General features: G+C 40.3%; 1 protein-coding gene across 1 annotated transcript in view; it reads right to left on the bottom strand.

The window, feature by feature from the left end:
- Nucleotides 1-1,209: 1,209 nt before the first annotated feature.
- Nucleotides 1,210-23,193, bottom strand: part of prim2 (DNA primase subunit 2) — a 212,204-nt gene continuing 190,220 nt past the window's right edge. The window contains exons 12-13 of the mRNA XM_087975924.1: nt 9,956-10,024; nt 1,210-1,649 (exon numbers count right to left, since the gene is read on the bottom strand). Of these exons, the coding sequence (XP_087832050.1) occupies nt 1,413-1,649; nt 9,956-10,024 (306 nt within the window). The 3' untranslated portion in view covers nt 1,210-1,412. The remainder of the gene's footprint in view (nt 1,650-9,955; nt 10,025-23,193) is intronic.

Here is a 23,193-nt window from a genome sequence, read left to right as displayed (position 1 = left end):
CTGCTGATCTGACAATGCATTGATGGCTTCCACCTACAAAACTGGGAAAGCTGCAACAGTTTAAGACAGCACCAATACTCAACTGTCTATTACAACATTTAACTCACTTTTCAGCAACAGATCCAAATGCATTCCAAGACTTCTAGAAATGAGTTAATACAATTTGTCCATTTCTGATATTCATGATTACCACAGGATCTTCTTCAGAGGTGGCATGAGGAATGCTGCCAAAACTCAAAGTCAAGGTCATTGCAGTACTTTTACACTAGACCAATACTGTGCTTCACTTAGCCAACGGGAAACATATATCAGATAATTAGCAGACATCCTTCATTAGTAACACCCAATTACAATATCAATTCTAGGAGTCATTCTATGATCAATAGACCTTTAATGGTTAAAAACATCCTCCAAAAAAGATGTTTATTAACTTACACCACACACGCAACCATTCAACACAATACTGATTCTGCTCCTAGGGAGCATAATGAAGCAGAAAGCAACAAATCCTTAATTGTGTACTTTTTCATACCAAAGGATGGAGTGATTCCATAAGCTACATACTAAGGGTAGCTTGCTATACAACTCTTGCAGGTTGCTTTAGAAATTACATTTCTGATTTTAAAAATACATTGGTTTAAGTTTGGAAGAATATCAAGCCTTCTAGAAACTTGTTTTTCCACTAACTTATTTTCAATATGCAAAGCTGAACACTCAAAGCGAATATTAAAATTGAAACAAACTCATCTGCTGCTGATCTGCATGGATGATACACAATTTCATACAAAGTACGTATGCTTCACCTGATGGGCAAAGAGGAAGAACAGATCACATTAGAATACAACAAAGCCTATATTATTGGCTAATGATGGTAAAGCCATTAACTGTACAACACAATTGCATTGCAATGATGTAGATTAGTGGAGGAGGTAGGGACCGATTGGTTAAATACTATCCACACTAAAGTATTCACTACATTTCAGTAGGCTGGGCTTGAAAATTTCTTCTTTTACATTACATTTTATAAAAATATCCTAAAGTGGCAAAGTATTAAGGCACTGCACTAACATATTTTACATCTTTTTGTACATGGAAAACTAAGGTGGAATCTATATGAAATACTATACCTTGCATTATGTTAATTATTCAGAGTTCATTCCCAGTCTGCTGGCACATACGTACTAGCCACAATAACAAGGTAACAACATACAGTTTTGAGGGTTTTTATTGGTGAAAATATTACAAACAAGTTCACATGTTTGTTTTCAAGCTATTCTGGAAAGCATCCAAACCTTCTGAAGTTTACTCTTTCAAGGGGTGAAATAAACAGAACAAGAATATGGAAGAGTCACTTTAGGAAATGCAAGAACCCACAATGCATATCCATTGGATACCAACATCATCGATAATGACTACATGTATCCTTCACTGAGAAGCTCTTCCAAACCATCCATGTCTGATGACAACACCTGACTCATGGGTTTGGAGGCAGAAGTGCTCACACCTCTTGTAGCCTGACTGCCTTGGTTCCACTGAGAATTATCTTGCTGGCTGGACTCTCTTTTGATATCTCGGCTGCTATTCAGGAGCTTCTGGCTCTCATTGAAATACTGATTTGGATGGGTTAGGGAAAATCCAACTTCGTCAATCTAAAAAGCAGAAAGAAACAAACTAAAAATTTGGCAACTTTAAATTATACATCATCACACTGCATTAATTTCAAAATGACAACACTTATCCTACACGCCAAGTCATTAAACAGATCAAGAACAGTATATGGTTAACATTTCCAGCATGTACTTTATGAAAATCAAATTTTAAAATGTTACTTAAGAAGAATTCAATGAGGAAAATAAAATAAATTGAGTTAGATTAACCATTTTCAAAAGAAAACAGAAAACAACGGCACGCAGGTTCAAATTATACTGAAATGAAACAAAATTAGTTTTGTCAAATAATTATGGACAATATTTTTAACAAACTAATAAATTCTTTCAGCCTCATTTACTCTGCATAAAATATGAAACACAACAATTTATTGGCACTGGACTTGTAGGGTGACAGTGTATTCAAATGAGATTTCAATTCAAACTTTAACTGGTCAACTTGCTTCGAGCTGTTACAGCAGCAGTATACGACCTCAATATTCTAGTCAATCCCTTAAAACCAAAGTTCAATTACACTGGGAAAATTTAACCTGATATATAAGTCAAAGATAAAATTATTACTTCCAACTAAAAAAGACAATAATTTGCATTTATATAACCATGTCCATCAAGTTATGATGCCTCAAAGTGCTTACATAAGAGTCATTTTTGTATTACAGATGATGCTGTGCTGACAAATAATATACTGAGGTATGGCCAATGTCGCATGCAAACATTTCCCTGGAGTGACAGGACTGAAGGTAAGGACCAATACAAGATAAGATACACCAAAGAGTGCAATGATTTTGCCAATGATAAGCAATATTTTTCCCGTGGAGCCCAGTAAAGATCCAGAAACTTCTCCAATGTCTCAAGGCTCAAATAGGCAGCCATGAAGGAATTTCCCTAAGAAATCACTGCACACAGTGAAAATCGACTTAACTACATTGAGGATGACTTGACCACCTTCAGAGATGTAGAACAACTTATTGCTCTGGAAACCCTTGGTCTTTCTTAAGCATCAGGTTTGTTTTGAAAAGAACAGTAAAGTAATCCAGATGACTTATGGAGAACCATCACCTTGACAGGGTTTAGCTCGATGACAAGTCAGCACTATCAAAGCATATTGCCTAGTAAAATATCCGCTGAACTCAAGTTCAGGAAAATAAAAGACACTTGGCTGAATCAGAAAGCAGATGCATTTTGGTCACACGCAAACCACAAAGGCTGTAAAGAATTCCATAATGCTCTGAATTCTGTCTACATGGGCCTTAGTCCACTAATACTTCATTAAATCTCAGTAACAAAGACAGGACAATATTGCTGATAGAAATAGCTCAAACTCTAGAAAGAGGCGTAAAGCACTTTACCAATGCCCTCAACTGGTTTTTGTCTACCAATAAAGGAGTCAAAAAGCCACCACACTATGCTATCAAGTGCTCTTTTGATAACTGTCCTGTGCTAATAGAAACACAAATGTAATTAAACCTATGTTTAATGGCAAAGCTCCAGGAACTGACACTATTCCAGCTGAGGTCTACAAGACTAGAGGGGCAGTGCCTGTATAAGAAGTTCAGTGAACTTTTTCCAGTCTCTGTAGGAGCAGGAAACCAACCTGCACAAATACAAAGATGCTTCCATTAGCCACCACTACAAGTGGAAAGGAATGCACTTCTCTCCATTGCTGTCAAAATCTTCACCAGAATCCTCCCAAACCACTTTGTGTAATATCTTAACGTGGGTCTGCTGCCAGAGTCAGGGCTGTTTAAAAAAAGGTTGTGGAATCAGCGATATGGTGTTTCAAGTTAGCTCCAAAAGAAATGACAAGAACAGAACATGAAAACAATAGTCATGACAGTCTTTGGAAGCAATAGAGAAATTCAACTGCCCTAAAAAAATTCAATACAATGCTTTGACAGTTCCACAATTACATTTTTGTCATATCCTGGACAACGGCAAGTCTTCTAATCCATTGTTAGTCACAAATTTGATTAAAAGCAAATTGCATGTTCACAGCAAATTTCTTCAGCATGTTTTTGTTTACCTATGCTCTCCGATACCTTCCTTCATGCTGATCTGGCATCACAATTACATATCATTTGGTCAGGGAGCTGTTAAATCTGAGAAGACTCCTGGCAAAGATCAAAGTACCCAAGGACATATTTTACAACTTCCTGTGAGCCAATAACTGTGCACTAACTGCTAGTTCAGAGCTGGAATTGCAGCAGAGCCTGACTTGTTCTGCAATGCATGTAACAACTTTGACTCTCAGTTCAGCCCCAAAAAAAATGTCTGAGGTACATATCAGGTTGCTTCAGGGAAGCCCTAAGCTCCATGACCAGAACCTGTCATCAATGGATAAATTGACTTGTATTGGCAGCACATAGACTATTACAAGAGTCATCGAAGCAAATCAAGTGTAGCCTTGGGCAGACTTCAAACATAAGTTTGGGAATGAAGGCAAGCAAATTCGCCAACCAAGCAAAGTTTATTTCGCAACAGTCCTGCACACTGTGCAGGTGAAGCTTGGACTATGCACTAAAATCTTGCCGAGAAGTACAATCACTTGCATCTGAGGTGACTTTGGGAGCTTCTGGAGATTAAATGGCAGGACAAAACACCAGATACTGAGATGATCAGCAAGATTGGCATACTGTGGTCATCTTCACCTCAAAGGACAAGCAAGAATGCAGCCAACAAAGTCATAGAGTTGTACTGCATGGAAATAAACCCTTGCCAATCAGAAATCCTAAATTTATCACATTGCATTTGCCAGCATTTGGTCCATATCCCCCAAAACCTTGTATTCATGTACCCATTGAGATGCCCTTTAAATGTTGGAATTGTACCAGATTTCACTACTTCCTCTGGCAACTCATTCCATAATTACACCGCCCACAGCATGAAAAAGCTGCCCCTTAGATCCCCTTTAAATCTTTTCCCTCTCACCTTAAGGATATGCCCTCCAGTTTTGGATTCCCCAACCCTGGAAAAAGATCAGTCATCAAATATTACATTGGAGAGCTTAACTAGTCACTATAGCTAAAGATGAATTAGAAACCAATAATCTGACATATAATCAAGTTCAAGTTCTCACAAGCAATAACGAAAAGAATGGTAGAAGCAGATTCAAGAGACTTTCAAAGGAAATGAATTTATATTTGAAAAGCTTGCAGAGCAAGAGAGAGAGATTGTTTGGATTCTCTTTCAAAAAGCAGGCACAACGATGCTAGGTTGAATGACCAACTTCTGTGTGGAGAGATACTAAATATCCCAGCTCAATAATATAGAATTATCATCAATTTCTTTGTAAACAAATATTGGATTAAAATAATTTGTTAAATAAACAAAAGCCTACAATGATCAAAACTTGAAAAGGTCACTACGTTCCAGAGTTGCTGATCCACTGCCTGAGCATTAAAACAGTTCATGAAACATTCCTTTCCAAAGTCTGTATAACAAAATCTTAAAAGACCAAACGAATTATTTCATTTTTTTTTAACTTAAGGGTTGAAACAAAAGTCAATGCCAATAAAAATGGCATTTTTAATTATGTTGTGCCTTTTACCAAAATGCATATTTCAAGAATCTTTAAATTTTTGTCTGTTACCAAGAATTCTTGGTTTTGTTATTATTGTTGCTGTTGCTGCACAAAGAAAAGGAGGGAAGATGCGCTAGGGAAGTCCAGGACCAGCAGTAACCTCCAGCAGATGCTGAACAATGCCCACATGAAGGGGAGCAAATTAGTGCAGATGCTGGAATCTCTACTGAAATCAGAGCTGAAGAAGTCATCTAGACTCAAAATGTTAGCTTACTCTCTCTCCGTGGATGTTGCCTGAACCACTGAGATCTCCAGCATTTGTTGTTTTCAGTACACACAAAAAGGCTGCAGTTGAAGGTCCCTTCAAGATGCACAAGAGGATCAGATTCTATCATCCTCAATGCCATTTCCAGCAGTTGAGCGAGGTGCAGTGATATGGCAGAAGTGCAGACGGGGATGGTCCTGGGACACTGTGCTGCTCGAATAGGACTTACTACCTGAAGGGGTGGATGGCCATCTTTTCCCAGGGGCCAACAAGATGATAACTTGCAAGGAGTTAACTGGGCACATGTAAGGGACTATCCACCCACAAATGTGTAATGGCCGTCACCGAAGCAATCTGTGCCAGATTGCACTGGTTCATCTTTATTCCCTATAATGAGGTCTATGCTACAGTGGGCTTTGCCAACATAGTTGGCTGTCTCGGTGCAGGGTACTATATACTGTTAACATCATGTTGAGAGGCTTATGCGCAGCTGACTTAATCTATAAGAAAATGTTCCATTCTATCAATGTGCTAGTTATCTGCGATCAACAGTGACACAGCATAGAACTCTACACCAGGAGCCATCAGAGCCACCCCCATGATGCCCGTACCCTGGAGAACTTTCTTCTTCTTGCTAGGTTTGAGTGGCCAGATGTCTTACAATGATGGTTACTCAGGAGACAAGAGCTATCCTCTGTAACCACAGATGACGAGTCCATTCCACAATTCCCTTACTGAGAACTGATACAGTGCTGCTACTTCAACCAGGGCCTTTGTGGAGCAGATGACAGGTGTGCTAAAGATGAGGTGCTTTTACTTGGGTCAATCTGGGAGGCTATACAGTACAGGGTATGCTCCATAATTCTAGCATGCTGTGTTCTGCACTACTGGAGCAGGCAACAAGAGAATCTTCTAGGGAAGAAAATAAGGATGTTTAGCAGGAGGAACATCACCTTCAACATGATAGAACACTGCAGTATCAAAGACAACAAATAGACAGGATTCAATTGACATTTGGTTCCAGTAGATCAGGATTGGGTACACTCGGATGTAAAGTCTTTGGTGTTTGACAGGCTCCAAGAGGCAAATGTAGCTTATGTTGTTTTTGTTAGCTTTTGCTGTTGAAGAATAAAAGTGACTGGTTTGAAATGTTCTAAGGCTTCCTCGAATGTAATGGACCAACAGTGGACATTAGAGGAAAAGTAGCAGTGCCACAATCCTGAGAAATCCTGGTAGTGGTAAAAATGCTACCAACAACGATAGAAAGAATTGGATATGTGGCTTGGCACAGGGTTAATGAGGCAAGTTTGGGACAATTGTGTGAAGAAACTTGATAAGCCTCGGAGACAGAAACTCACCATGAAACTCAACAAAATTGACACAGCCAATTTCTGGTGAAATTCAATGCATAAAAACAAATTGCAAAAGCCTCGATTGATCCTGAAAAAGGAAAGTAGTAACAAAATACATGTTGGTACTACAGTAAGAGTGTCGGGGAGTTAATAATGGAAAAAAAAAAGAGTTAACCTAGTCTTCACAATAGAAAATATAAGTAACATTCCAGTATTCTGGTCTCCCTGCTATTGGAAAGATGTTGTGAAACTTGAAAGGGTTCAGAAAAGATTTACAAGGATGTTGCCAGGGTTTGAGCTACAGGGAGAGGCTGAACAGGCTGGGGCTATTTTCCCTGGAGTGTTGGAGGTTGAGGGGTGACCTGATAGAAGCTTATGAAATCATGAGGAGCATTGATAAGGTGAATAGCCAAGGTCTTTTACCCAGGGTGGGGGAGTCCAAACCTCGAGGGCATAGATTTAAGTTGTGGGGGTAAGATCTAAAACGGACCTAAGGGGCAACTTTTTCACGCAGAGAGGAATGAGCTGCCAGAGGAAGTGATGGAGGCTGATAAAATTACAACATTTAAAAAGGCACCTGGATGGGTATATGAATAAGAAGGTTTTAGAGGGATATGGGCCAGATAGTGGAAAATGGGGCTAGAAATTAGAATATCTGGGCAGCACGGACGAGTTGGACCGAAGTGTTTGTTTCCATGCCGTATACCTCGATGACTCTAAGTAACTGTAAATCAGGAAATAGAAGAGAGCGAGGAACTCAAGAAAATTACAATCACCAGGAAAATGGTGTTAAGAAAATTGTCGGAGCGGTGGCTAACAGCATAAATGGTGTTTTGTTACTTTCTAATATTTTAGTATGCTGCTACGCTTCATAGTAAAGAATGATTCTGTGTGGTTCCTGGGGGGGGGGGGGGGGGGGGGAGAGATCTCAATGATGGATTGAGTAGTGCTGAAAAGAAATGTATGCTGTTGAAGCACTTTGGCCTACACACATTGGGACAGGTACAAGAATGCCAAATTTCAAAAGAAACAATAAAATGTATACTCCATGAGCAAAAGGTGCTGACTGGTTGCTAAATTGACACTCATTGGTCCAGGTATTTCCATAGAAAATGCAAGGTGACTATTGTCCCCAATGTGGCTCTCTGAGTTTTCAGATACATTCAAATGAAGAAACTTGTCCTCTGCAAGAGAAAGGAATATATCCAGGCATTCAGCTCTTGTTGAATTTAAAAAAGCATGGGGGGGGGGGGGGGGGGCGGGGGGGCACAACAGTTCTCTAGCACATTCTTCAAAACTACACATCTGGCTCAAAGGTAGAAGACAGAGGGTGGTGATGGAGGATTGTTTTTCAGACTGGAGGCCTGTGACCAGTAGAGTGCCACAGGGATCGGTGCTGGGTGCACTACTTTTCATCATTTATATAAATGATTTGGATGCGAGCACAAGAGGTAAAGTTAGTAAGTTTGCAGATGACACCAAAACTGGAAGTGTAGTGGACAACAAAGAAGGTTACCTCAGATTACAACAGGATCTTGATCAGATGGGCCAATGGGTTGAGAAGTAGCAGATGGAGTTTAATTCAGATAAATGCGAGGTGCTGCATTTTGGGAAAGCAAATCTTAGCAGGACTTATGCACTTAATGATAAGGTCCTAGGGAGTGTTGCTGAACAAAGAGACCTTGGAGTGCAGGTGCATAGCTCCTTGAAACTGGAGTCACAGGTAGATAGGATAGCGAAGGTGGTGTTTGGCATGCTTTCCTTTATTGGTCAGAGTATTGAGTACAGGAGTTGGGAGGTCATGTTGCGGCTGTACAGGACATTGGTTAGGCCATTGTTGGAATATTGTGTGCAATTCTGGTCTCCTTCTTATTGGAAAGATGTTGTGAAACTTGAAAGAGTTCAGAAAAGATTTACAAGGATATTGCCAAGGTTGGAGGATTTGAACTATAGGGAGAGGCTGAACAGGCTGGGGCTGTTTTTCCTGGAGCGTCGGAGGCTGAGGGGTGACCTTATAGAGGTTTACAAAATTATGAGGGGCATGGATAGGATAAATAGACAAAGTCTTTTCCCTGGGTGAGGGAGTCCAGAACTAGAGGGCACAGGTTTAAGGTGAGAGGGGTAAGATATAAAAGATATCTAAGGGGCAACTTTTTCACGCAGAGGGTGGTATGTGTATGGAATGAGCTGCCAGAGGATGTGGTGGAGCTGGTACTACATTTAAAAGGCATTTGGATGGGTATATGAATAGGAAGAGTTTGGAGGGATATGGGCCGGGTGCTGGCAGGTGGGACTAGACTGGGTTGGGATATTTGGTCGGCATGGACGGGTTGGACCGAAGGGTCTATTTCCATGCTGTACATCATATGACTCGCCAACCCTCTTCTCAGACACTATAATTTGTAGTATTCTTTGAAATTTGACATTCTTGAATCAGGCTTGATGACTGAAAGACAAAAATCTCCATTTTTTTCAGCAACACTCATGTTTCGTACTAGCGAGTGACAATAATACATTTGAACAAATTATACAGTGATGGACTACATGCACAACCCTTACATGGCAATGTGTCAATTCACCTCCTCAGGCAGCATCTCTACTGCCATAAGTTTTGATTCACGATCAATTTTCAATCATGTTCTATTTCGCCCTGACAATACTTTTCATGATTTTGTGTGCTCCGAGGATTCTACCGAACGACGATATGGGAGATAATCTTCCTTGGAATGTCCAGCAAAATCTTCATCATTTTTATACATGGTCTCACAAAATATAATTATTTAGATTCAATAGCCTATACTTAACATAAAACTTAATCTCAGCTGACAGTAACTGGCATAAATAATTGTAGTTTTAATTCCTTGAAAGGGAAATATTGGCCTAATTAATGTATCAAGACTTTGAGTGTTCAATTTTTTTATTTGCTACACCCCCTGAAAACAACCTAAAGTATAAAATATTGCTGAAAAATACTAAACATAAGGAATTGTGTCTCAGTAATAAGACCATCAAACTTAACAAATCACGACAGCTAATGATGGTTGCAATTATTCTTCTGAGACAGCAACTTTCATACACCAGTTCCAGTCACATCCCAAGGCTGACAAAGTCACTCTCATTACTGTGCAGTGCAAATTAAACATGTCCTTACATTGTGGGTTAGCTCAAAGTATTTCTGACAGGCCAGCTGGTAATGCATCCCCTTCACTAAATCCAGAATCTGTAACGGGAGAAAAAGAAAGAAACTTGTTGAGCTCATCCAATTTCTAAACTAATGGATAGCAACAATAGACATTTAAAATCTCTAGTGTCATTGTGACTAGAGCAATCGCAACTAGTAAGACAAAACATAACAGGGTACATTGGTCCAACAGTGCAACAAACTTCTGACACATTCTTCCTTTAGCTGAAATCCAACTACAATGAGTAGCATTTAATTGAGTGGAGATGGCAGATAAATGGAATATTGTCAGAGATTTCTGCTGTTCCTGTGATTCTAACTACACCTTCACAAAAGCTAAGTAGGACAAGGAAATGAAAGGTCCCAGTCTGAGCAGCTATTGCCAGTGTCACTGCAGGTATTGTTATGCAGCATGATGCCTAATTTGAGCTAAATTTAATCTATTTGCCTTTATAAAAACTGCCATTCTTATTGATTTTCTGCAGTAGCTGCTGAGGTCTGTAAAGTTTTTCCTTTATTATGCTACATAAATAGAATTTTCACTCACTCTGCACCAATTAGATCTGCTCCAAATTGGCAAACTGAGGAGATAACCATCCACTTACAAATGTCAAATTTCAAGATGTCTCCTATACGTGCCGGTTGCACTGTCAAACGCATGCACTCTTTGAATTTCAAACTCCCTGGTAGTTGTCGCTGAATATCACAGTGTATTAGTACTGGCAGGTGTTTCAACCAATGTCAGTGAGCAGGAGATCAAAGGAATCACATTGTTAAAAGTTTGGCAAAAATCTCATCCTTTTGATTTCAATGTTATTGTGAGCCCCTTCAAAAAGGCGTCCTTAAAATAATGGAAAGATTTTAATCTAACCAACAGTCAATCCAGATGCTTACATCTGTCAAATTCTTTAAACTTCTGATCTGTATGTTCTTTCCTTCTCACGCAAGGTAGCAACCAAATAAAATTCATCATAAGATAGTATGTCAAATGCCCATGAGAGCAATAAAACCTGCCATTGTTTTATATTTAATAAATTGAAGATAAAATAAAATAAATTTCACAGCTGTGTTAAGTTAATGCCCTGAAGACGATTCTTGGACTGTGGGTTGTGCTGTTAAATTAAAACATGAACACTGCATTGCTATCAAAACTTTCAAATGCAGGGAGGCATAAATGTCAACAGTCATTTCAAGACTTGTTCATTTCATATTGTAGGAGGCTGTGTTATAAACAAATGTTTGAAACATTCCTTACTGAAGGAGGAGCAAGAAAATTTGCATGATTCTAATACATCTTACCTGGAAGGTGAGTGCTCACTCAAAACAGGACTGAATAGTCAGCGCTATCAGAGTGCAACCCAATCTGTATCTGGTTCTTTCTATCATATGCAAAATCTGTTTGAACAAAATGTCTTTTTTTCCTCAAATATTTATATTACCACATGTCAAAAATTTGTTTATAAATGTACAATGAATGCCATGCATGGGTTGGGCTCATCTGAAATGTCTTACCAACAGTGGGTATTTAAGTGCAGACTCAGCACTATGGGTAAGAGGACAAAATGAGGTCACGGGTGCCCATTTGCAAAATGTCTTGGAATTTCCAATTGTCAACTGTGGTGCACTTGAACATGGGTACTCTGATTGCAGAACTGAGAAACTGAAGTAAAGTCAAACTGAAGTCAAGTCAAATGAGTCAACTTTCAGATGAGAGGTTCCAACCAATGCTCTTTCAGCCACGATGGGTGGCTGTACAAGATCCCACGGCCACTACCAAAACGAACTGGTCAATTTTTCCTGCTGTCCTGCCCAATATGTATCTCAGAACCATTAATATTAAAACAGTGAAGATTATCACATTACTGTAAGGCTATTCTCATGAAAAGTCATCACTGCTTCATCTCCACAGATGCTGCCAGGCTTGCTGTGTGCTTTTCACACTTAGCTTTTATTTCAGATTTCCAACACCCATAATAAGACCAAAAGAGAAAATGCAGGGAAATCTCAGTAGGTCTGGCAGCATCTGTAAGGAGAGAAAAGAGCTGACGTTCCGAGTCTAACTGACCTTTTGTCAAAGCTAAAAAAAGGGAGAAATAGGGAGGTATTTATACTAGGCTGAGAGAAGGTGAGTCATGGCTCCAGAAGCAAAGGTAGCAATAAAGAGGTGATAATGACAGTGCATAGAGAGATTATAGGGAGATGAGGAGCTGTGAATGACCAAGGCTGAAGCCATGTGACAAAATATGTGAGGGATGGGTGAATCAGAGGCAAAATGGAAAACAAGGGAGAAGGGTAGCAAAGGGGGAAGAGGAGAGGAAAAAGGTGATGAGAGAGTGGGGAGTGAGAGAAAGAGAGACAATCAAGAAATAAGAGGTACTGAACAGTGAAAAAAAACTTTAAAAATAAATAAAATTACGGAGCAGAATGAAAACAGAGGGGTCGAGATGGGATAATCATCTGAAGTTGTTGAATTCAATGTTGAGACCGGCAGGCTATAACGTGCCTAGTCGGAAGTTGAGATGCTATTCCTCCAGTATGCGCTGAGCCTCACTGGAGTACAGCTCTTCTCACCCTACGTCCTGTAAGCTTCTCTCAGTTCCTTCGCCTCAGCCGCATTTGTTCCGATGAGGCCACTTTCCAAAGTGGTGCTCTTAATACGTGCTTCTTCTTCTCCAACCGTGGCTTCCCACCTACAGTTGTTGACAGGGTTGTCGACAACGTGCGGTCCATCTCCCGCGCCACGACCCTCACCCCCTCCCAGAGCAAGGATAGGGTCCATCTTGTTCTCACCTTTCATCCCACCAGCCTTCACATGCAAAGAATAATCCTCCGCCATTTTCGCCAACTCCAACACGACGCCACCACTAAACACATCTTCCCTTCCCTCCCCCTGTCTGCATTCCGCATTAATCGTTCCCTCCAGGACAACCTAGTCCACTCCTCCATCACACCTAACACCTCTCCCATCACACACGGCACCTTCCCATGCAATCGCAGATGTTGCAACACCTGCCCCTTTACCTCTTCCATGCTCACCATCCAAGGCCCCAGACACTCATCTCAGATTAAGCAGCATTTCACTTGTACCTCTTTCAATTTGGTCTATTGCATTCATTGCTCCCAATGTGGTCTCCTCTATATCGGAGAGACAAAACGCCGACTGGGTGATCGCTTTGCTGAGCACCTTCAGTCTGTATGCAATCAGGTCCCGGACCTTCCCGTGGCTTGCTACTTCAACACACAATCCTGCTCCCATGCCCTCATGTCTGTCCTTGGCCTGCTGCAATGTTCCAGTGAAGCTCAACACAAACTGGAGGGACAGCACGTCATCTTCCAACTAGGCACGTTACAGCCTGCCGGCCTCAACATTGAATTCAACAACTACAGATGGTTATCCCATCTCGACCCCTCTGTTTTCATTCTGCTCCGTAATTTTATTTCATTTATTTTATTTATTTTTAAGTATTTTTTTTCATTGTTCTGTACCTCTTATTTCTTGATTGTCTCTCTTTCTCTCACTCCCCACTCTCTCATCACCTTTTTCCTCTCCTCTTCCCCCTTTGCTATCCTTCTCCCCTGTTTTCCATTTTGCCTCTGTTTCATTCATCCCCCACATAGTTTGTCACATAGCACTGGTTTCAGCCTTGGCCATTCACAGCTCCTCATCTCCCTATAATCTCTCTATGCACTGTCATTATCACCTCTTTATTGCTACCTTTGCTTCTGAAGCCATGACTCACCTTCTCTCAGCCGAGTATAAATACCTCCCTATTTCTTCCTTTTTTTAGCTTTGACAAAAGGTCAGTTAGACTCGAAACTTCAGCTCTTTTCTCTCCTTACAGACCTGCTGAGATTTTCCAGCATTTTCTATTTTGGTTTCAGATTCCAGCATCCGCAGTAATTTGCTTTTACTCACAGAAATGCTTCTGTGTCAATTTCCTCACTTTATGCAAATAGGCTGCAGCATTCCCCAATATTTCAACAGAAAAAACACTTCAAAACATAAGGGTCTTCATTGGCTGTTAAGCTTTGAAACATTCTAAGGACATGAAAGAGGTTCAAGCATTTTTATTGGTCAACTTGCTGCTACTCGTTCTGGGAGACCGTAGGGCATTAGGCTTGGCGGCTATTGCTATATAGTTTGGAAAGACAAATGAATGGGTGGAAATGAAGGAAGTCTGAACTTTAACAATGAATGAGAGGAAGCAAGATTTTTTATAGTTGCCAGTGGAAGAAACACCGCTATTCATTGTTTTGTTTGCAGTAAAAAGGCCTGAGACTGAATAAGACATAACAGATTACTCAACACATCATGTCTGTGCCAGAGCTCTCCAATTAGTCCCACTCCCCAGCTCTGTCCCCAGAGCCAAGGAATTTCTTCCTCCATATATCCATCCAAATATATTTTGAAAGTTATTACTTAATCAGCTTCAATCACGCTTTCAGCCACATCATCATAAGCTAAAGTGGAACTTATTTTCCCTCATGTCACCTCTGATTACCTGTCAATACTTCATATTGCTATTGTCTGATTACCCACCCTCTTGCCTTTGGCGACTATTTCTCCTTATGTGATTTTGAAGTCAATGGCAAAGGAATATAGTGATTGCCATTATTATAGCTTTTCCCAGACTGTCCCAGAAATCTGATCCAGAATGGTATCTTGGACAGGGCATTGGTATGACAAAGAACAGAAAAACACTTCAAATTTAAGAACAATACATAGTATCTAAATCAGGATGCATAGGTGAGGAATATGTTAGATTTAAATCACGTAAAACAGGTGGGATTAGTGCAGAAACATTACTTTTAAATGTTACTCTTTTATATTTTATGTCTAATTGTAATTTCCTTCACTAACTTTTCTTTTCTGAAGGGATGAAATGCCACATTTAAAATTAATGACTGCCACAGCACAGACAAAAGATCATATCACAGCATCTAAAACTTTTACCCAGCTCTATTTTTGACTGAATTTTTCTAAATACAGTAGGATATGAGGGGATTGTGTGAAAAAGCAAATATGAAAAGCAGAGAGACAACAAAAAAAGGGTAGCAGTGAAACATAAAAGGAAATCCCAAGCCTTCTAAGCAAATAGAAAAACAACAAATGAAAATTGGGTCTATTTAGTGACCAAATAGTGCATTTTCACGTGGAAGTAATAGACAGGGCAGAGGTATTAATTGAACACTACCTTTAGCTATGGGGCATCTGTTACCCAGGCCAAGGTGACAGTGTTCAGTCACTATAAGGGTTTAAAATTCATAAGAAAGTGGTATTGGAAAAGCTGTCAATACTTAAATGCACCATGACCTGATGAGTTATAAGTCTCAGAGTCAAACATATTAGAAACAAATCCTTCAGTCCAACTTATCTAGACTGATCAGAGATTCCAAATGAACCTAGTCCCATTTGCCAGCAATTGACCCAAATCCTGCTAAACCCTTGCTAGTCATGTAGCCATCCAGATGCCTTTTAAATGTTGCACCAGCCTCCTCCACCTCCTATGGCTGTTTATTCCATTCACACACTATCCTCTGTGTGAATACATTGTCCCTTAGGTCCCTTTTAAATCTTTCCCTTCTCACCTTAAACGTCTACCCTCTAGTTTTGGACTCCCCTACTCTGGGAACAAAGACCCTCGGCTTTTCATCTTATCTACACCTCTCATGATTTAATAAACTTCTATCAGGCCACCCCTCAGCCACTGACACTCCAGGAAAATCGCCCCATCCTATTCAGCCTCTCCCCTACAGTTCAAACCCTCCAACCCTGGCAATATCCTTGTAAATCTTTTCTGAACCCTTTCACGTTTCACAACATCTTCCCTACAATTGGGAGATCAGAACTGAACGCAGTGTTCCGAAAGTGACACATAACCAATTTCCTGTACAGGGGCAACATGTCCTCTAAGCTCCTATTCTCAATGCACTGACCAATAAAGGCAGTAACAGGTGATGGACTTTGGAATAGGAAGAAAAGGTATAAAATAAAGGGTACTATTCTAAAATGGGCGCAAAAGCAGAGAGACCTGGGTGTATGTGCTCACAGGTCATTAAAGTGACAGGATAGGTTGACAGAGCTGTTAATGAACCACACATTCCTGAAGAAGGGCTTATGCCCGAAACGTCGATTCTCCTGTTCCCTGGATGCTGCCTGACCTGCTGCGCTTTTCCAGCAACACATTTTCAGCTCTGATCTCCAGCATCTGCAGACCTCACTTTCTCCACACAGTATTATAGGCTTCATAAATACAGACAGAGTACAACAGCTGGGAGGTTGTGATGAGCTTATGTATGACACTGGTAAGATTTCAGCTGGAGTACTGCTTACAGTTCTGGGAGCCATGCTATAGGAGGGATGCAAATGATTTGGAGAGTGCAGAATAGGTTTATAAGAATGCCTGTTGCACTGGGTTTTCCTTGCAGAGGAGAAGGCTAAAAGGGGACTAGTTAAAAATCTCCAAAATGATAAGGGACCAGGACAGAGAGAAACTGATCTCACTCATTAATACATCAAGAACCAGGGGCACAGTTTTCAAATGTTTTGCAAGAGAAGCAAACGTCAGGTGAGAAAAAAAAACATTTTAACACTATAAGCATTTGGGGTCTGGAATGCACTGCCTGAAAGTGAGGTGGAAGTAAATTCAATTGAGGCATTCAAAAAGACAATGGGTGATGATTAGTCAACAGAAACAATGTGCAGGGTTACAGGGAAAAGGTAGGAGATTGGCACCAAGTTAATATGCTTAGAAAGTCAAGGCTGACACAATGGAATGAATGGTCTCCTTCTGCACCATTAAAATTCTGTGACTTTGAGTGTGGAAGTACAGTGATTCACAATATTCTACTGATCTCAACGCTGAAACTAATCAGCACGAAATGTCACAGCACACCTTGTGAGGGTAGCAAAATATTTGAGAATAACATGCCGATTGTACTTTTAACTGGGCAATATGTTGACCAGAAGTTGCCCTTTGCTTTATCTCACTATAATGCTGAGTTTTGTTAGTCTAATTGCTCAAATCATTGCAAAATTTGGCCTGATATCTAATGGCAGAACAAGAGTAAGAAAGGTGATAGTGAGAATAAAACTGGCAAGAAATAAAATAACTTTAAAAATGACAATTACAGATTTGGATGGGTATATTTATTACACAAGACCTCAATGGACTTGCCACCTCTAGTTTGGCTGGGACTTGCCTGAACTCAGCTTATTCTGCACTGATGTCAGCAACCCGATCACTGGAAATCAAATTTGATTTTGTTGCCGGAGAACACCTGACACAAATGATAATTATTCTGTCAAAAGTGCAGCCCAGTAACAATATCTGCCATTTCCTATGTGAATTTTCAGAAAAGAAGCCAGCATCTCTTCTATCTATGCTGTTCACAAGTCTCACATATAATGTCAAATGTCAGGGTATGTAGTTAATAATTCATACAGCATTTATTACTTTTAATGCATAAGACAACGCAAAGCCAGATTTCACATTTTACACATTAAGAAACAATTGCTACCTACAGGTATTGCACAAACCAACATTGTAAGAGGCAATTTGTGAGATCGAGGGAAAAGACAGAAACGAAAGACTAAAGGATGAGAACTGGTAAAAAATATGACATCAAGTTCAAAGTAGTTCACTTATTTCTAGAAAGTAGCAATTTAGCAAAACAAATGGACCCAGATTTTGCTGACAAAATAACCGTGTTTAATGATACTCATAATTCTTAATGTATAAACCATCCAGCAAATTGCAACTTGAAGAGTGGTTATCCCGCAGTATTGTTATGTGGTGGGGGGCTGTAGGAGGTGGCTCAAAGTGATATCTTCTATTAAGTTTGTGAACGGGAGTTCTACCTAGTTTTAAATCTGGGCATGCTGAAATCGAGCCATAAACTCACCATGAAACAAAATCTCTAGGGCCATTTCAGTCCTGCGTTCATTTTAATTTCCCATTTCCAGAATTTCCTGGAACCTTACAGTAGTGTAACAGGCCAGGGGATTGAATTATTTTTCAATAATTAGTCACTTTGACTTGATTAAGCAAATGAGGAATTAAATTATAATTTGTTTAATTATGGTCAGTTGTAAAACAGTTTCTTCTCTGTAGGGAAGAAAGCTGTATGGCAAGGTGAAAAGTAAGGGCATTGATTTATGATCTTACGTTTGCTGGTTTATGGTTCAAGCTAACGTAAACCCAGGCTGATATGCAAGAATGCTTTGAGGTAAAATGAAATTAGTCAAAGAAACAGCTTTGTTTTAAAATGATAACTTATAGTATTGAATAGGCCCATGTGCATTAGTTTGTATGTTTTTTGTAGCATTAATTTATTTTAGCTATCATGGAATCACACAATTCTTATAGTACAAGGATATCGATAGATTTTGGAGAACATTCAGATCTATAAACTGGGATGATAGTTAATCACTGGGAAGTAGCACCACATACTCGAAGATGTATTAATGATTAATTAGTGCTTTTAGTGAAGATTATGGAAGCAGTTAATTTAGAGAGACAAACATTAAAGGGGTGATCCTGTAAAATGATTGGCATGTTGAAGAGACAGTAGGAATTAATGTCACTAAGATGACCAATTAAGAATTAGGAATAGAGACTGACCATAAACTGTTCATGCACTAATGAGCCAATTAGAGTTCGAGATGGCTCTGATCTCACACAGCGGGGAAATGGCTGGCAAGGGTTAACAAGGCCAAGGTTTTGTGATTCCTTACAAAAGGAGAAAGAATTGAAGATAGAAGGAAAACTTCAGTCAATGGAACAAGAGACCTTTTCCCAGGCAACCACTTCTGCAGACAGATATCCAAATGTGGAAAAGCTGAAAACTGCTTTTCATTAAATATCACATATTTTGTACTTGTTATGATAAACTTAATAAATTCCAGAAAACCTGTGAAATGTTTATACCTGCAATCGGTCTGAGAACTAATCAGGATAGGTAAACTTCAGCTTAGTTCTTTCAAAATTCAGTCTATAAATGCAATTAATATTAAAGTGCACTCCAAAATCTTACAAGACCTGTCAGCCCAACCAGTCATCTTGTCACCCTATCATCATATCCTTCTATTCCTTTTATTCTCATTCATAGTGTACTTCCCCTTAAAAGCAATTACACTAGTCACCTCAAATAACGAGCCTTCATTGCAATCAAATAAGTAAAAAATCATTAAGATTAGTGCCTCAGTCACAGCTTTCAAAACCAAACAGCAAATACACTTACTCGAGCTGGGACTAATTATCTGGATGGAGAAAGTGAGGGCTGCAGATGCTGGAGATCAGAGCTGAAAATGTGTAGCTGGAAAAGCGCTGCAGGTCAGGCAGCATCCAAGGAGCAGGAGAATCGACGTTTCGGGATTATGCCCGAAACGTCGATTCTCCTGTTCCTTGGATGCTGCCTGACCTGCTGTGCTTTTCCAGCAACACATTTTCAGCACTAATTATCTGGATCTATTGTAACACAAACAAGGAACAGGAGACTATCATTTGGCCCTAAATCAGTTCCACTACTTGGTGAGATTATGGCAGATCTGCGAACTAACTTCACATATCTACTTGTTCTTCATCTCCCTTAATACATTATTAATCTCAGATTTAAAACCAACAAGTAGTCTAGAATAAACTGTCAGGCCCTCTTGTGGCACAGTGGTAGTGTCCATCCCTGGACTGAGACACTCAGATTCAAATACAAATTCAATCCGTTCCAGAGATACAACATATTATCTCTGAACAGGTTCAAAGAACAAAGAAAGTTACACCACAGGAACAGGTCCTTCAGTCCTCAAAGCCTGCACCAATCCAGATCCACTATCTAAACCTATCACCATTTTTCTATGGATCTGTATCCCGCTGCTCCCTGTCCGTTCACGTATCTGTCTAGATACATCTTAAATGACGCTATTGTGCCCACTTCTGCTGGCAATGTGTTCCAGGCACCCAATACCCTCTGCATAAAGATCATTCCACGCATATCTCCCTTAAACTTTTCCCGTCTCACCTTGAACTCTCAACCTCTAGTAAATGTGTCCCCCACTCTGGGGAATAAAGCTTTTTGCTATCTACCCTGTCTATATCTCTTATGATTTTGTATACCTCAATCAGGTCCCCCCACATTCTCTGTCTTTCTAATGAAAAATAATCCTAATCTACTCAAGCTCTTTTCGTAGCTAGTATTGCCCTTCGTACCAGACAACATCCTGGTGAACTTCCTCTGCACTCACATCCTTCTGATAATGTGGTGAACAGAACTGTACACAGTATTCCAAATGTGGCCAAACCAAAGTCCTTTCATCTGTAACATGACCTGCCAACTCTTGCACTCAACACAGTGTCTGATGAAGGGAAGTATGCCGTATCCCTTCTTGACCAATCGACCTGCGTTGACATTTTCAGGGTACAATGGACCTGAACACCCAGATCGTTCTGTACATCAATTTTCCCCAGGACTTTTCCATTTACTGTATAGTTCACTCTTCAATTGGATCTTCCAAAATGTATCACCTCGCATTCGCCCAGATTGAATTCCATCAGCCATTTCTCCACCCAACTCTCCAAACTATCTATATTCTGCCACATTCTCTGATAGTCCCCTTCACTATCTGCTACTCCACCAATCTTTGTGTCATCTGCAAACTTGCTAATCAGACCACCTGTATCACAAACACAGTGGTTCAAACACAGATCCCTGTGGAACACCACTGGTTACAATTCTCCATTTTGAGAAACTCCCTTCCGCTACTACTTTCTGTCTCATGTTGCCCACCAGTTCTCTATCCATCTAGCTAGTACACCCTGGACCCCATGCGACCTCAATTTCTCCATCTGCCCACCACGGGTAACCTTATCAAATGCCTTACTGAAGTCCATGTACATGACATCTATAACCCTTCTCTCATCAATCAACTTTGTCATTTCCTCAAAGAATCCTATTATGTTGGTAAGACATGACCTTCCCTGCACAAAACCATGCTGCCTATCCCATTTTTTTCCAAATATAAAGAGATCCTATCCCGCAGTATCTTCTCCAGCAGCTTCTCTACCACTGACAGCAGACTTACCAGTCCATAATTACCTGGATTATCCCTGCGACCCTTCTTAAACAAGGGGACAACATTAACAATTCTCCAGTCCTCCAGGATTTCACCCAAGTTCAAGGATACTGCAAAGATATATGTTAAGGCCCCAGCTATTTCCTCTCTTGCTTCCCTAAATAAGCTGAAATAGATCACATCCAGACCTGGGGACTTGTCCAACTTAATGCCTTTTAGAATACGCAACACCACCTCCCTCTTTTTGCCAACTTGACTAGAGTAATCAAACATCTATTCCTAACCTCAATATCTGTCATGTCCCTCTCCTCAGTGAATACCGATGCAAAGTATGCATTAAGAATCACACCCATTTTCTCTGACTCCACAGAGAACCTTCCCCCTTTGTCCTTGAATGGGCCAACCCTTTCTCTAGTTACCCTCTTGCTCCTTGTATACGAATAAAAGGCTTTGGAATTTTCCTTAACCCTGTTTGCGAAAGATATTTCACGACCCCTTTTTGCCTTCTTAATTCTTCATTACAGATTCATCCTACATTCCTGATATTCTTCCAAAGCTTCATCTGTTTTTAGACCTTATATATGCTTCCTTTTTCCTCTTAGCTAGTCTCACAATTTCAACTGTCATCCATGGCTCCCTAATCGTGCCATTTCTATCCCTCATTTTCACAAGGACACGTCTGTCCTGCACTCTCTCATTGACCTCTCTTTAAAAGCCTCCCACATATCAAATGTAGATTTACCTTCAAACAGCTGCTCCCAATCTACATTCCCCAGCTCCTGCCAACTTTGCTCCAATTGGCCTTCCCCCAATTTAGCATCCTTCCTTTAGGACCACTCTCGTCTTTGTCCATGAGTATTCTAAAACTTACAGAATTGTGATCGCTATTCTCAAAGCAATCCCCTATTGAAATTTCAACCACCTGGCCGTGCCCATTCTCCAAAACCAGGTCTGGTATGGCCCCTTCCTGAGTTGTATTATTTACATACTGCTCTATAAATCCCTCCTGGATGTTCCTTACAGATCTGGTCCATCACCACTTTAACACTAAGTGAATCCCAGTCAATGTTGGGAAAATTAAAATCTCCCATCACCACCACCCTGTTGTTCCTACATCTTTCCATAATCTGTTTACATATCTGTACCTCTATTTCACGGTTGCTGTTGGGAGACGTGTGGTACAGCCCCAACATTGTTACCACACTCTTCCTATTTTTGAGCTCTGCCCCATATTGCCTCACTACTCAAGTCCTCCATAGTGCCCTCCTTCAGCACAGCTGTGATTTTCTCTCTAACTGGTAAAGCAGCTCCTCCACCCTTTTACCTCCCTCTCTATCCCACCTGAAGCATTTTTGTCTGGCATATTTAGTTGCCAATCATGCCCTTCCCTCAACCAAGTTTCAGTAATAGCAATGGAAAAAGTGAGGACTGCAGATGCTGGAGATCAGAGCTGAAAATGTGTTGCTGGAAAAGCGCAGGTCAGGCAGCATCCAAGGAGCCCTTTCCTGAAGAAGGGCTTATGCCCGAAACGTCGATTCTCCTGTTCCTTGGATGCTGCCTGACCTGCTGCGCTTTTCCAGCAACACATTTTCAGCTCAGTAATAGCAATATCATACTCCCAAGTACTAATCCAAGCCCCAAGTTCATCTGCCTTACCCACTACACTTCTCACATTAAAACAAATGCACCTCAGACCACCTGTCGCTTTGCGTTCATCATCTGCTGCCTGCCTGCTTTTCCCTTTAGTTGTGCTTAATTCTTTATCTACTTCCTTACAGGCTTTAGCTACTACCTCCTTACTGTCCACTAACCTCCTCATTTGGTCCCACTCACCTGCCACATTAATTTAAACCCTCCCCAATAGCATTAGCAAAAGCACCCCTCGCACATTGGTTCCAGTCCAGCCCAGGTGTAGACCATCCAATTTGTAATAGTTTCATTACAAAAAAAAGACTAAACTGCCAGTTAAAGAGATGGTTCAGACTTAGAAAATGCAAAATGTTTCCCAATTTCATCCTTGAAAGGTGTGGCTCTATTTTCTGAGGATTGTCCTCCAATCCTAGTCTCTCCAAATAGTTTACCCTATAATTTTCCATTAATATTTTGAAATCTTCCATCACATCTATTTAACCTTCTAAAT

Source organism: Chiloscyllium plagiosum, unplaced genomic scaffold (assembly GCF_037043375.1).
Source record: "Chiloscyllium plagiosum isolate Xiang-an unplaced genomic scaffold, Cpla_swu_hap1 HiC_scaffold_3, whole genome shotgun sequence".
Classification (NCBI taxonomy): Eukaryota; Metazoa; Chordata; class Chondrichthyes; order Orectolobiformes; family Hemiscylliidae; genus Chiloscyllium; species Chiloscyllium plagiosum.
This window is presented reverse-complemented; position numbering and strand designations above follow the sequence as displayed.